Source organism: Dunckerocampus dactyliophorus, chromosome 3, assembly GCF_027744805.1.
Source record: "Dunckerocampus dactyliophorus isolate RoL2022-P2 chromosome 3, RoL_Ddac_1.1, whole genome shotgun sequence".
NCBI lineage: Eukaryota > Metazoa > Chordata > Actinopteri > Syngnathiformes > Syngnathidae > Dunckerocampus > Dunckerocampus dactyliophorus.
The window spans coordinates 2,669,282-2,684,205 of record NC_072821.1 but is presented as its reverse complement, the minus strand read 5'-3'; the positions used below and the strand labels follow the sequence as shown (position 1 = coordinate 2,684,205).

Genomic DNA, 14,924 nt, shown 5'->3' with positions numbered 1-14,924 from the left:
GATGACGTCTCAAGAAGCCTTTTCCTCGATGGACAACTCCTGTACGACTGAGAGCCTACACAGACGCATTACCGAGTGGTTGGTTTGATCCCAGACACTACAACTGGCGCTCTGCTGCCACCTAGTGACAAGTTGTTACGATGTTTGTATTATTGCAGCGCAGCAGCAGCAGCAGCAGCAGCAGCAGCAGCAGCAGCAGCCCTTCACGTAAGCAAGAAACTGTGAAGGGAAGACAACTAATTAGTGGAGTTTGGTGTTTTCAAGTGGAAGAAAGTAGTAATTGCGTCATTATATTAAGACATATTGGCAAAATAATTACAAAGCGTGAAAGCCCTCATCATGACCTTTAACATGACATATGACATGATGGGGTTGGATGAAAATCGATGTGTTTTTCCCTTACTATAACTATTTAGTGCAAATTTGTGGCTTTAATAAAGAGTGAATGTGTTAGTAGTAATTTTGTCATCGTATGACAACATACTGTATTGGGAAAGTAATTACACATCTGGAAAGCCCTAATCATGACCTTTAACATGACATATAACATGATGGGGTTTGATGAAAATGCATTTTTTTACCTTGTTGCTACAACTAGGGCGTGCAGATTTAGAGACAATGTTTTGTTGTCATTGTGTCGCCGTATGAGGATATATTGACAAAATAATAACAGATCTGGAAAGCGCTCATCTTGACCTTTAACATGACATATGACATGATGGGGTTTGATGAAAATGGATTTTTTTTTTACCTTGTTACTACAACTAGTGAGTGCAGATTTAGAGGCGATGTTTTGTTGTCATTGTGAGGTGTTTTTCAGTGATTGCTTCATCATATTACCACACATGGACAAAATAATTACAAATCTGTAAAGCTCTCATCGTGACCTCTAACATAAAGTATGACTAGATGGGATGGGACTTTTTTTATCTTGTGAGTATAACTAGTGAGTGCAGATTTAGAGTTGATGTTTTGGTGTCACTGTGTCACCATATGAGGACATATTGACAAAATCATTACCAATCTGGAAAGCCTTCGCCGTGGCCTTTAATATGAGGTGTGACTTGATGGGTTTTTTTGAAAGCGCCAGTGAACTCGGACCCACAGCCACACAAAAGTGAAAAGTGACCGTTGCAAAGAAGACAAACCAACAGACAAAGTGATGTATATCGTGATGGGTGTGAAGCTCAGGCAAAGTTCTTTTTGAGGAAGTTGATCAGTCCGTTGGTGGAGGCGTCGTGGGAGTGGACCTCGGCGGCGTCCTTCAGCTCGGTTTCGATCTTCTTTGCCAACTGTTTGCCCAGTTCCACTCTAACAACACACACACACACAATAGAGTGCAATGCATAGTTCTGACTTCCTTTCAATTCCATACTTCCTTTCTCTTCCCACTGTCACTCTTTCATGCCAATAAAGTGCCTCACCCCCACTGGTCAAAACTGTTAATCTCCCACATCAGACCCTGGATGAAGATCTTGTGCTCGTACATGGCTGCAAAACAAAGTAAAAACACAACATTGTTAGCGACATGGCACAAAGAAATGTTTTGTCGTATATTACAAGATTTCACACCAATAAACTCAAATTGTATTTAAAATCATTCAATGAAATTCAAATAATTTAATTAAAAAATATATGTATTTTATTGTAGCTTGTTTTATATGTTTATTATGAATTATTATACATTTTAAACAAATAAATGATTAAAACAATTTTATTGTCCTGTCATGTTGCAAAGGCCATGAAAAGAACCCACTGCAGTTTTTGGTGCCTCCAGATTATTAGCCACTACTCACAAAAAAAAAAAAATTCTTATATATACATATACAATATATGTATAATATACAGTGTATATATATATATGTATGTATATATATATATATATATATATATATATGTATATATGTATATATATATATATATATATATATATATATATATATGTATGTATGAAAACAACTTAGGGCTGTCAAATGACTACAAATTTGAATCAAATTAATCACAGTTTTCCACTTAATTAATCATAATTAATCACCATTTGCAACTATGTGTGAAATACTCCCATTTTTACTGTATTTTATGAACGAAAAGATAACTGACAGGACACAATCACATATGCATTTGTATGAATCAACAGTTCCAAATGACCACAACATTTGAATCCCACTTTGACCGTGTTATGATGAGCCGTGAAGAGTTGCGTTCAAAGGCACCAAGTAATTTGTTCTGGGAGCTAAATTCACGTTTTGAGCGTAGCTGTATTTTCTGGGATTTTCAAGCATACTTAAATGCCTCAATTTCTACTTCCGCAGTAAGAGTTACGTTAGTGAGCGATAAGTATATCCACTTATTGTTTTTCTTGGTCTTTCTGTTCGTTTAGACCACACATACGGGCATTATTAAGATGTTGTGATTTTCGGAGTGTCCTTGAATGCATCTGGTGACAAGGAGGAAGTGTCGTTAGGAGGAGGACTCGAGACGCATGCATTAATTACGCTAAACATATTAACAATAAACAACAATAAATTACAGTAATTAATAAATTAGTTACCGCTGTTAACGCGCTATTTTTGACAGAAATATTACATACTTGCATTTAAAAAAAATAAATAATAGAGTGCGGGTCCAGGGTTTATTTTTTTTTACACTTGATAACATTGTGCGATAATTACATTGCTGCAAAAACAGAATTAAATCCTTCGAATAAATAAAATAAACAAGTAAGTCAAAATAAATAAATGTATATACATTCAAATGAATAATTAAGATAATTTTGTAAAAAGGTGGTTCATCGCCCATGGAAAAAAAAACATAAAAAATAACTAAATAAGCAAATTAATTATAAATCTAATTTAAAAAATAAACAAAATACAATATCCATTTGGAATGTTTTCATCTACGCCACTTATTCCCGTGAAACAAGAGTGACATTTTAGTGAGGATCCGGATAAAGGTGCCAAACAAGGATTTATAAGTGGTGCAGTGACACACCAGATCCTGCAGATGGAGCCACACCTCCAGGACTGGATTAGTGTGTTTGATGGACATGTTTAGCAGTGCCAGTCGAGTGGTGGTTGAATCTGCCATCGACCTTTTAATGCCTGTCCTCACCTATGAGGGCACCCAGTGTGTAGGGGGTGAGTTTCTTGAAGATGATGGAGTTGGTGGGTCTGTTTCCTTGGAACACCTTGAAGGAGACACCCACACGTTTATCAGCACAAAGCTTATTGGACACTAGGGGGCACTCCATCTTATCCTGCTGATGAGAGTCCAGATTTGGATTATTTACAGTGTGTTTCCACTCACTTTATGTGGAAGGATCTTTTCCAGAGCCTCCCCACTCAGGCCGCTGGCCTCCAGCTCCTTGCGGGCCTCCTCGGTGGTCTTACCCCTCATGAGGGCCTCCGTCTGGGCCAGGAAGTTTGCCAGCAGGATCTGCAGTGAAGTGCACAGTCCAAAATATTCATTTATGTGTGTTTCATATATATTAAACACAGGAGGCACCCACGCATATTCAGATGACAACACATCAACATCAGTGACAATTGAACAAGTTTAAATGAAACTTTTTATTATTGAGGGAGAAAAAAAATCCAAAGCTACATGGCCCTGTGTGAAAAAGGGATGGGCCACCCTTAGCAGCAACAAATGTGAATTCTGAATTCAGAATTCATGTTTCCATTTATCACAGCAGGTCTTCCATGTCCTGAAGCAGCAAAACAGCCCCAGACCATCACACTACCACCACCATATTTTACTGTTGGTATGATGTTTTTTTTCTGAAACGATATGTTACTTTTACGCCAGATGTAATGGGACACACATCTTCCAAAAATTTCAGCTTTTGTCTCGTTAGACCACAGAGTATTTTCCCAAAGGTCTTGGGGGTCATCAAGATGTTTTCTGGCGAAATTGAGACAAGCCTTAATGTTCTTTTTGTTCATCAGTGGTTTTGGTCTTGGAACTCTGCCATGCAGGCCGTTTTTGCCCAGTGTCTTTCTTATGGTGGAGTCATGAACACTGACCTTAACTGAGGCAAGTGAGGCCTGCAGTTCTTCAGATGTTGTTGTGGGGTTTTTGTGACCTCTTGGATGAGTCATTGCCGCTCCTGGGAAGGTTCACCACTGTTCCATGTTTTTGCCATTTGTGGATAATGGCTCTCACTGTGGTTTGATGGAGTCCCAAAGCTTCTTTAGAAATGGCTTGATAACCTTTTCTGGACTGATAGATGTCAATTAATCTCAGTTAAATTATGTTTTAACAAGGGGGGGCAACCAGTTATTAGGTTTATGGGGGAATCACTTTTCACACAGTCGCCATGTAGACTTGGATTTTTTTTTCCCCTTAATAATAAAGAGTTTAATTTAAAAAGTGAATTTTGTGTTCAGTTGTGTTGTCATTGACTAATATTTACATTTGTTTGATGATCTGAAACATTTAAGTGTGACCAGTACAAAAAAAAGAAATCAGGGGGCAAACACTTACTCACACCACCGTATATGATTGTCGAGGGAAAGGCTTCTTGAGACGTCATCTGTACTTCTGTGAAGAAAGTGTCGGACGTTTCGCTCCTCATCCTAAGAGCTTCGTCAGCGAACTAATAAGTGCTGGTAGCCTAGGCCTTAAATACAGTAAGAGTGGGCGGAATGGGTGTGCCAACACCCTCCTCCTATTGGTTCCTTACACTAAGCCTGGGCGGAGTAGTGGTCTAATCCTCTCCTGCCATTAGCGTCTCCGAACAACGTATATGATTGTGTTTGTACAACTGCTCTGTATCTGCACTGACGGCTCTTTCGTGGGCTGGCTGAAGTACTGAAATGAAATGAGGGGAACCTGCCTTGTGGTGCAGGTTGTCCCTGATAGGGTGCTGAGACTGGGCCGGGATGAGGAAGTCTGACGGCACCATGCGCGTTCCTGAGTTGACCCAAAAACACCCAAAATAAGCAAATCCACGTTGCTTCCGGGGTGTTTTCGGGTGCTGACGAAGCTACCTTGATGGATGAGCTGGTAGAAGGCATGCTGGCCGTTGGTGCCAGGCTCCCCCCACACGATGGGCCCGGTGTGGTGGTTGACCCGAGTGCCGTGTTTGGTCACATACTTGCCATTGGACTCCATGTCCCCCTGCAAAGCACACACTGTAATAATAAGTGTAAAAATCAACTTGAACTGGAATGTCTCATCACAGCCTTGATTAGAGGGACATTTAAGAGGCATTCAATGCTAAATTGTGGCATTTATTTACTCAACTGCAGGGAGTATCGGGCATTTATTTGAAGTGAGGCGTGTGTTTGTACTGCTGATTGGTCGACAGAGCATTATTACAGTGTGAAAAGAACGTGCAACGTCCTCATATGAGCATTTTTTAATGAACCTTTTCAATTTTGCACTTGCGGCATGGCTGTAAGACCATGCCGACGGGTTTTCCTTGTATTTTTATTCAGGCTGTCAAATGATTACAAAATGTAATCAAATTAATCCCAGTTTTTAAATGAATTCATCATGATTAATCACCATTTGCCACTATGTTTGAAATATGCCCATTTTTGCAGTATTTTACGAAGAGAAAGATATATATTGATGATGATATAATGATATATACTGTATTTGTATGTATTACCAGCTTTAAATGAACTGAAAGTTTAAATCAAGACAAAAGATGGCACACATGTCTGAAAATGCATTTGCCAAACGGTAGTCTCTTTAACATTAGCATAATCACACTTCAGTCACTTTATTATGGGCCACGAAGAGTTGCGTTCAAAGACACCACGTAGCCTGAATCGAATTCACGTGTTTTGAGTGTAGATGTATTTTCTGGGATGACCGAGCATACTTAAGTGCAGCAAATTGTACTTCCGCAGTAAGAGTTACGTTACTGAGTGATAAGAATATCCATCTACTGTTTTTCTTTGTGTTTATTTAGACGACTCATACACGCATAAAATGATGCCCTTGTGATTTTCAGAGTGTCCCTGAATGCATCTCCCTGTCGTCTGGTGACAACGAGGAAATGTTCCGAGGTCGGCTAGAGACGTGTTTTGTGCGTTGGAAATACATGTGGTTGGAATTGCACTGCTGTTGCTGTGTTCAGGTCAGAATCAAGTTGTAAAAGAGTGGCAGACTCCGTGGGTGCGCTCTTGTGGCTCCATCCGCCATCGTAACAGAGACGTGGCTTGACACGATGCGCATGCGTTAATGAATGTAATTCATGAAATAAATTAGTTACCGCCTCTTTCGACTGCTCTATTTTTTTTTTATCCTTTTTTGTTTAACACACCACTGCACTGTGTTGTGTGTTAAATTCCCTGGCAAATTACACGCCGTTTTGCTGTTAGGATGCTGTTATTTGTGGAGTGATAATGCTAATCAAGTAAGGGCGTACCAAACTGCACTGCTTGGTGGAAAAATGTCTGTTGTACACATAATTGAGCCGAGGACATGATTTAAAAAAAAATACAATCCAGCAATCTCCTTCAATCTGTCACGATTTTTAAAAAATATATTCATTAATAAATTGGCTGTTTTGTGGTTGACTGCTGCGTACTATTAGTGATACAGATATGCATATTTAAGCAATTTGTACGTTTTTTGGCCCAATTTAAGCATTTTCAAGCATAAATAAATAAACTAAAATATGTTGTGATGATATGTCGTAGTCTACACTGGTCACTAGGTGTCAGTAATTTTACATTGATGGGACAGTACAAACAGGAAGTAAGGAATGGTCCCAATGCTAACATGTGAGTCTATATTGTGTCTTATATGTTTTATTTTCTCCTATTATGTCTGCTATATTGGGCAATACGTGCAAAGGTGACTATAGGGGTGTTATTTCATGTCGAGAGGGCTCTAATAATGTTAGAAACCGTATTTAGAAGGTCATAAACAGGTTTTCTATGCTTTAACTATGAAGATATTCCATTTATAAACAAGGAACCAATTAATCATAATAAATGAAGGATGACTGTACAATGAGCCTTCCGTGGCAATTTCACATTTTCCGCCAGATGCAGAAGGTGGCACTTCCATGGCTAAAAGTATAAATGATCTTGCTTTGTAACCCGTCTGTGTTCCGAACGGAATTTTCTGTCCTTTTTTGGCTGTATGGGGCAGCAAAACAGTCAGCCCGCCCGAGTTGCCGTGGAAATAGCATAGTGGCTGGCATATGCCATTTGCAGTTTTTTAATCATTTTTATACATTTTCACATACAAAAGTGACAAATAAAAGAATTCCAGGAAAAAATCTATGCAGAAAATAATATATATGACCTTTTTTTAACATGAAAACACAACTGATTTCAAGAAATGTAAAAAAAAAAAAACAAGATATTTTTCTGCAACAGTGTTGGTGGTCTGACCTGCTGAAAGTAGGCGGCAAAGCGGTGCATGTACTGGTCATAGGGCAGCATGGCGTGGGTCTCCGTGTGGAAGAAGTTGATGTACCAGATGCCCAGCAGGGCCAGCAGCACCGGAGCATTTCTATCCAGAGGAGCCGTGCGGAAGTGGTTGTCCTGGAAAAGGTAGAATTCCTCATACACCTCTTGTGTTGGATCTTATGAGATGGTGCAGGTGCACCTGGATGTGGTAACGTTCACCTCCTCGTCGACCTACCATCCAGTGAGCGCCTGAAAGAAGCTTCTCAAAGTTGTCGAACCCTAAGGAAGGAAAAGATGTCAAAAACGAGTTTGATTTGGGATTCTGTTTAAGTCCAAAATATGTTGCTACATGATAACATTTTATTGTAAAAATCAATGTCAAAATATATAATTACATATACAACATAGTAATTAAAAAGTGAAATTGCTATTATTAATATTAATCATGTGTCATTATATACAAGGCGCATTTTTATTATTATTATTAAAATAAATATTGCAATAAATTGCAAGGTTTGTTTTAAATTTAGGAACCTAAAATTGTAACACACATCATTATTAATATTATAGCACTATTATTCATTCATAAACAAACTATGGCTTCTTGCCCTTTAAATGGTCACATGCCGACATTTCATGAACATACAGTACCGATGTGCAGGGCGATGGCCATGCCAATTGCCGACCACAAGGAGAAGCGACCTCCGACCCACTGGAAGAACGCATGCATGAAAAAAAGATGGTTATGAAATGCAAGTAGGATGTGTTTGCGTTTGCGGTACAGAGGTGACGTAGCGTGATGTTGTGTCGGTTAATGCGTCGAGGCCGTGTACCAACAATGTAACTGAAGGCAGCTCTACGACCTTTGCTGTACAGTAACCTCTGCAAGGGAGAAGGTCACCACCAATAATAACTGGCGGGAGGTATGTTGCAGTCGCAGGCCGGGTCAAAAAGCCTTGCTTAAATATAGCCGCCCCCCCCCCATCCGCAGATAAGAGAGCTGAAAGAGCACTCACGTCCCAGAACTCAAACATGTTGTCTGTGTCGATGCCGAAGTCTTTCACTTTGGGCTGCGATAGAGAGAGAGAGAGAGAGCGAGAGAGAGAGAGACACAGACGCTGAAGGTGACACCATTGAGGGGCGGGGTTATCACCCAGGCGTGTTGTAACTTACGCCGTTGGTGGACAGAGCCACGAAATGTTTGGCCACGGCATGTTTCTGTGGAAAAGATGACATTCAAATTGAGCGAGGTCGTCCGTCTGTTGGATTGCAAGTTGCTATATGACGGCGTCCGGGTCCACGCTCACGTCTTTGGCACGCTCCAGGAACCATTCTTTGGCCGACTCGGCGTTGGTGATGGTCTCCTGGGTGGTGAATGTCTGCAAGAATAAAGGCAAGAAGGAATGACAAGTAGCAGACTTAAACCACACGAAGCAGCAACGCGTGACGACTTCAAGTGATGAGTGAATGGTATCGATACCGTATCGATACGTGTCATTTTTCCTACATATATCGGTGTTGTTTGTTTTGTGCTGTACATGCAGTGTTCCCTCGCTCCATCGCGGTTCACCTTTCGCAGATTCGCTGATTTTTTTGGTGCAATTTTATTGCTTTTTTTTTTTTTTTACAACGTATGAACGATGTTAGAGGTCAAGCGTGGCCCTTTAAGAAGAACTGCATTGTGGGAAGTAGAGTCTTGTAAATCTGTGCTTTATCACTATTCTCTCCCTTCTTGTCTTCTGCGTCCTGATTGGCTGGAGACCATTGTCAATCAATCTCCTGTTGTGGTCGTGGCTACCAAACTAGCTAATCTTGTGAGCTGCTTGCTAACCGCCAATAGCTAACCGTGTGAGGAAAATACGACGACAGGAGCGGTACATGATTTAACAAGGATACAAAAACACGACAGCCAAACGGCGCCAGGAAGAGGCACGGTCAGATCATTTCTTGTGTCCAACCTACTAGGTTGAGCATTAAAATTCAAACGAAATTTGAACTTCAAGAGTGTTTAAACAAGAGAGAAATGTGAGAAAATGCCTGGAACCTATCCTCCGCGAAAAACAAGGGAACACTATATTGCTACAATGCTGATATTGTTATATTAACCGTATATATTGCTTACAAAAGCAGAGAATACGCTGTTAAACACGGGAGGGCTTTCGGGGAAAAAGCCAATGGTAGTTTTCGTTTTTGTTGACTTATTTTGCACTATTGTGCCAGTGATGTTGGGTGAGGCACACAAGCACCAGACATGATCGCTGGAGCAGGCAGGAACCTTATTGCAGGTGAAGGTTTGATCTCACAACAGGCACAACAATCCCTAATAAAAACACGGGCTACTTATGTGTCCGTTCCCCACGCAACGCTGAAACTCAACTCTGAACGCCCGATGTCACTTTTATGATGTCCACTATATTGGGTAATATGAGTGTAAAGGTGACTATAGGGGTGTTATTTCATGTCTAGAGGGCTCTAATAATGTTAAAAAAAAAGGCATTTAGAAGGTCGTGAACAGGTTTTCTATGCTCTAACTACGAAAATATTCCATTTGTAAATAAGGAATCCTACATCACGGATCACGGTCGGGTCCAGAACCAATTAATCGCGATAGACTGAGATAAACAAGGTTTTACTGTACTCCAGATTCCGAAAATTTGTACGTCGGGTTAATTGAAACTCCAAATTGTCTTTGATGTTTACAAAATCCTGCACATGAGGTTAATTGAAGACTCCAAATCGTCTTTGATGCTTACGCAAACGTGTATGCGAGGTTGACCAGCACCCAGTGAGCATCCAGCGTACCTTGGACGCGATGATGAAGAGCGTGGTCTCAGGGTCGAGGTGCGCCAGCGTCTTTGCGATGTGCGTCCCGTCAATGTTGGACACGAAGCACACTTGCGGCCCGTCCTTGGAGTAGGGCTTCAGGGCCTCAGTCACCATCAGGGGGCCCTGGGGGCCAAAGGAGATCAGTTGATCCAAGATCATCAAGAGGCTTTTAGGTGAAGATGATCAGGAATGAAGTGCTCACAAGGTCAGATCCTCCTATTCCGATGTTAACGACGTCTGTGATGGCTTTTCCCGTGTAGCCCTTCCATTGACCGCTACGAACTCTCTGCGAGCAAACACCAATCACTGGATGTGATCTCGCTTTTCTGCTGACACTCTCGTGTACTGCTGCATTTTACTCACATGACAGAAATCCTTCATCTTGTCCAAAACTTTATTGACCTCCGGCATCACGTCTTTGCCGTCCACCATGATGGGAGTGTTGGAGCGGTTCCTCAACGCCACGTGAAGCACTGCTCGACCCTTTAAGATCCATTATTAACTGCTTTAAAGCAGCATTCTCTCTTAAAAAACGTGTTTAAACATGACACAATATATCCCCCTGGACGTCCTGTAGCTCAGGGATGTCCAAAATGTGCCCGTGGCTGTTTTTTTATTGGCCCGCAGCACATTCTTAAAATGTAATTTAACAAGAAAACAAAAAAAAAAAACAAATAGCGAAAATGGAAATGTCAGCAGTAATTTTACACGAATAAAGTTTTAAAAAGTTATAATCCAACAAGGAAAAGTCGTAATTTTACGAGAATAACATCGTAATAGTATGAGGTAAAAAAAACTAATTTTAGTAGCGTAATGTTGAAATATTAAAAAAAGTGAAGGTTGCTTTTATAATTATTAACCCATATCTCCACACAATAAGTTAGATAGCGTAATACTAAACAACAGTCAAGAGTGCAGAGTGATTTTTGATTAAGAACAAATTTAGTTTTATTCAATATTGAAGTACTTCTGTTGTATATTTTTGATGTGAGATTTCCAGCTCATTTTTTCATTTATTGTGATCCCAGAAATGTATTTTCATTCACCCTTTCCATGTCCACTCCGTCTATTTGTATTTGGTCGTACGTGTTCTTGCTGCTATTGGCAAATAGCATTTTTTAGTTTGCCTCAAGTTCAAGAATAATCTGTTTTTATCAAACCATGTGCTCATTTCATTCTTGACTTTTTTCATTAGTTCTTGCGTGCTTTCACCAGAACAAAAGGCTGCGGTATCATCCGCAAATAAAACCAACTTTAAGTCATTTGTCACTTTACAGATGTCATTGATATACAAATTGAACAGTTTTGGTCCCAAAATTGACCCCTGGGGTACTCCACACGTGATATTTAAACTCGCAGATGTGTATTCTCCTAGCTTTACAAATTGATTCCTGTTTGCCAGGTAGCTTTTAACCCAATTCAAAACTAATCTCTGATTCCGTACATTTCTAATTTTGTTGTTAAACTTGTAATATTATGAAAAAAATCATGTCATTTTATGAGAAGAATGTCATAATTTTATGAGCTAAAAAGAACGTCATTTTAATAGCATAATGCTACAATATGAAAGAAAAAAGATGCTATTTTTGTATTATGAAAAACAAACAAAACAACTAATTAATTTGTCATTTTTGGAAAATTAGGTTGCGAAAAGAGTTATACTATTACAAGAATGAAGTGAAAATATTATGAGAATAAAGTCATAATTACGAGATGGAAACTTACAAGAAGAAAGTTGAAATAGTTGAAAAAAACCCCAAAACAACAAAAATGGTAAAAACAGCTGCAATTTTCCAAGACTAAAGTCAAAATATGACAAGAAAAAAGTTGTTTTCTAATAAGAAAAAATGTCTCAATTGTACGAGAATAAACTCGTACGTCATTTTAGGAGCATACAGTTGAAATATTCAAGAAAAAAGATGTTACTTTTTAAAAGTCGTGATATTATGAGAAAACAAACAAAACAACAAATAAAGTTCTAATTTTTGGAACATGAGGTTGCAGATAATGTCCTAATGTTACGAGAATAAAGTCCAAATATTACGGCAATAAAGTCAGAATCCCGAGATGAAAATTTACAAGAAGAAAGTTGAAATTGTTCCAAAATGGAACAGAAACAATAGCAGAAATAGAAAAAAAACAGCTGTCATTTTATGAGACTAGTCAAAATATTAAAGAAATGTTTTTTAATGAGAATAAACTTAAGCAATATTATGACAATAAAAATGTTGTTCTTTTATGAGAATAACGTCATAATATTATGAGTCATAAATATTGATAAGAACAAAGTTGAAATTATTGGAAAATTAAATAAAAAACCAGCAAACGAGATCCTAAGGCGCCCTGACTGGACTCCCTCGATGCCTAGAAATTCTGTCCATAAAAATTATGAACAGAATCGACGACAAAGAGCAGCTTTGGCGGAGGCCAACGTTATGGACTTGCTGCTGACAATGCGAACCAAGGACCGAATGGCACGTAGTAGCCAATCCCGTACCCCCGGAGAACCCCCACAGGACACCGGGAGGGACACGGCCCCTTTTCCAAGTCTACAAAGCACATGTAGACTTGTTGGGCAAACTCCCATTGCACCTCCTGTGGCCGAGGTTCGACTAACGGTGGTAGCCTTCTCCCTGGAGTAGACTTTCCCAGGGACTCCCACCCAATGTACGACTTCCACGCAGTGTCGAGGAGACTGTCTGCCAAGACAGCCCCTTAACATGGCAGCTTTTTGACTACCCCAGACACCTCAGCCACGGTGTCCTCCGACTCTGCTTCCTCTGGGGGAGGTATGCCAGTGGGATTCTCATCAGAAGCAACTGGGGGTTCAGTATCTTGCCCGAGGACACTTCCACACGATCGCGGGAGGACGGAGGATCGAGGCCGCAACCCTCAGGTTGGAAGACGACCACGCTACCACCTGAGCCTTGCTGCCCCCAAAATGAAGACTTTGGAGCGGCCCAGTCCAAGTCCTGACCTGAATCCTATTGAGATGCTGTGGCATGACCTTAAAAAGGTGCTTCATGCTGGAAAATCCTCCAATGTGGCTGAATGACAACAATTCAGCTAAATTCCTCCCCAGCGCTGTAAGAGACTCATTGCAAGTTATCACAAACGCTTGATTGCAGTTGTTGCTGCTAAGGGGGGCCCAACCAGTTGTTAGCTTTAGGGGGATCACTTTTTCACACAGGACCATGTAGCTTTGGATTGTTTTCCTCCCTTAATCATAAAAGGTTTCATTTAAAAACTGCATTTTGTGTTCAGTGGTGTTGTCATTGACTAATGTTTCAGTGTGTTTGGTGATCTGAAACATTGAAGTGTGGCAAAGATGCCAACAAATAAGAAATCAGGAAGGGGGCCAACACTTTTTCACACCACTGTGTGCTGTAAAGCAGTCAAAGTGGCCCTTGCATCCTTTCATTTTCCAGTATGTGGCCCTCGCTGGAAAAAGTGTGGACACCCCTGCTCAAGTAGTTTAGGATTTTTGGACAATTGTGAGATGTCCAGTACAGGAAATATGACTGTGCTACAAATAAAAGTCTGCACAGTGATGATAGGATGCGATAAATCCCACGTATGCACAAGCCGCTTTACAGTGACGCCATGTGACAAGATGGCTTAGTCATCGCCACATGGCTGCTGTGGCGGGACAAATGTCAGGAGGTCAGCTTGTATGTACCTCAGTGAAGTTGATCTTCTCTCCGGTGAACATCTTCTCCCTGGCCGCCTCCATGCCTCGGGATTTGGCCTGCCAAACAGCGCGACATGTTGCATTTATCATCACAGGGGAATAAAACAAAGTAGCGCTAGCTACCAGGTCCACCAGCAGCTTCATGACTTCATCGGTGATGAGGTTCTTGGAGTAATCCAGGAGGATGTCACCGTCTTCCGTCTGCAGGTTGAGGCTGCACAGACGCAACATAACACCCAACCCACTGTGCCGCCTGCTGCATGAACCACACTTAAATGTTGCGTTGAATCCGTACCTGAATTTGTTGAATCTCTCTGCGTCGGCATCAAACATGTGCCTCATGTTGAGGTTCAAGGCGTGGGCCGTGTACCATTCCTGCAGCCTGTGGAAGACGGGGTCCTGTGTGAGTCCCATGCTGTGAGTCCAGAGTCCTCCTGACTTGAGTGGGGCCGAGCGGGTCAGTGCAAAAGAGTTTTGAAGGGCGACCCCGTCCAGAGCGGCCATTGCCCCTCCTACTTGGACTATATTCGGGGTCGGTGCTTGTCACACCTCCCGCTCCGTGTCCTCCGGGCGTTCCAGTGCATGTTTGGAATGTCAGCAGTGTTGCGCACTTCAACGTCTCACACGCTTGAATGCAACGTAACAATTAGCACTAGCATGTTGCTAGCATGTTGTCACGTGCAATAAATACACTCAAGGGCATCTAACACAACACGATGATGTCAACTCAAGTTCAAATATAATAATAATGATGATCACTAAATTAATAAATAAATACATGATGATGATTTTAAAAAGTAATATTCATTAATTAATTAATTTGTAAAAAGTACTTATTTTTATACATAATTTACTTTCTTCCTTTTATTTTTTAAATCAAAATTGTGAAACCTCTTTCTAAAACTCAGTTTACAAAAGGATATGTCGCTTTACTCACATTATTGAAAATTAAATCATTAAAAAATATGTCAAAATCATTATCATGAAAACATATCCTAAGATTGTATATAAATATTTTATTAAATGTAACG

The 14,924-nt window shown here is 40.5% G+C and overlaps 1 protein-coding gene across 1 annotated transcript; it reads right to left on the bottom strand.

Annotated features, from left to right (window-relative positions):
• Positions 1-379: 379 nt before the first annotated feature.
• Positions 380-14,363, bottom strand: gpib (glucose-6-phosphate isomerase b). Its single transcript, XM_054770618.1, has 18 exons — positions 14,189-14,363; positions 14,017-14,107; positions 13,882-13,950; positions 10,566-10,685; positions 10,405-10,488; positions 10,179-10,325; positions 8,684-8,755; positions 8,550-8,594; positions 8,393-8,446; positions 8,028-8,088; positions 7,612-7,655; positions 7,359-7,511; positions 4,992-5,121; positions 4,838-4,914; positions 3,307-3,435; positions 3,112-3,187; positions 1,425-1,491; positions 380-1,311 (listed from the first exon to the last, which is right to left on the bottom strand). Exons 1-18 carry the CDS (start codon positions 14,305-14,307, stop codon positions 1,188-1,190), a joined length of 1,662 nt encoding a protein of 553 aa, XP_054626593.1. The 5' UTR covers positions 14,308-14,363; the 3' UTR covers positions 380-1,187.
• Between the last annotated feature and the right edge of the window lie 561 nt (positions 14,364-14,924).

Coding starts and splice junctions, on each gene's coding strand:
- gpib (XM_054770618.1), bottom strand. CDS start 14,307: ATGGGACTCACACAGGACCCCGTCTTCCACAGGCTGCAGGAATGGTAC. Junction 8,089..8,392: donor ACATGTTTGAGTTCTGGGAC/GTGAGTGCTCTT, acceptor GCGTTCTTCCAG/TGGGTCGGAGGTCGCTTCTC. Junction 5,122..7,358: donor TTGCCGCCTACTTTCAGCAG/GTCAGACCACCA, acceptor TGTGCTTTGCAG/GGGGACATGGAGTCCAATGG.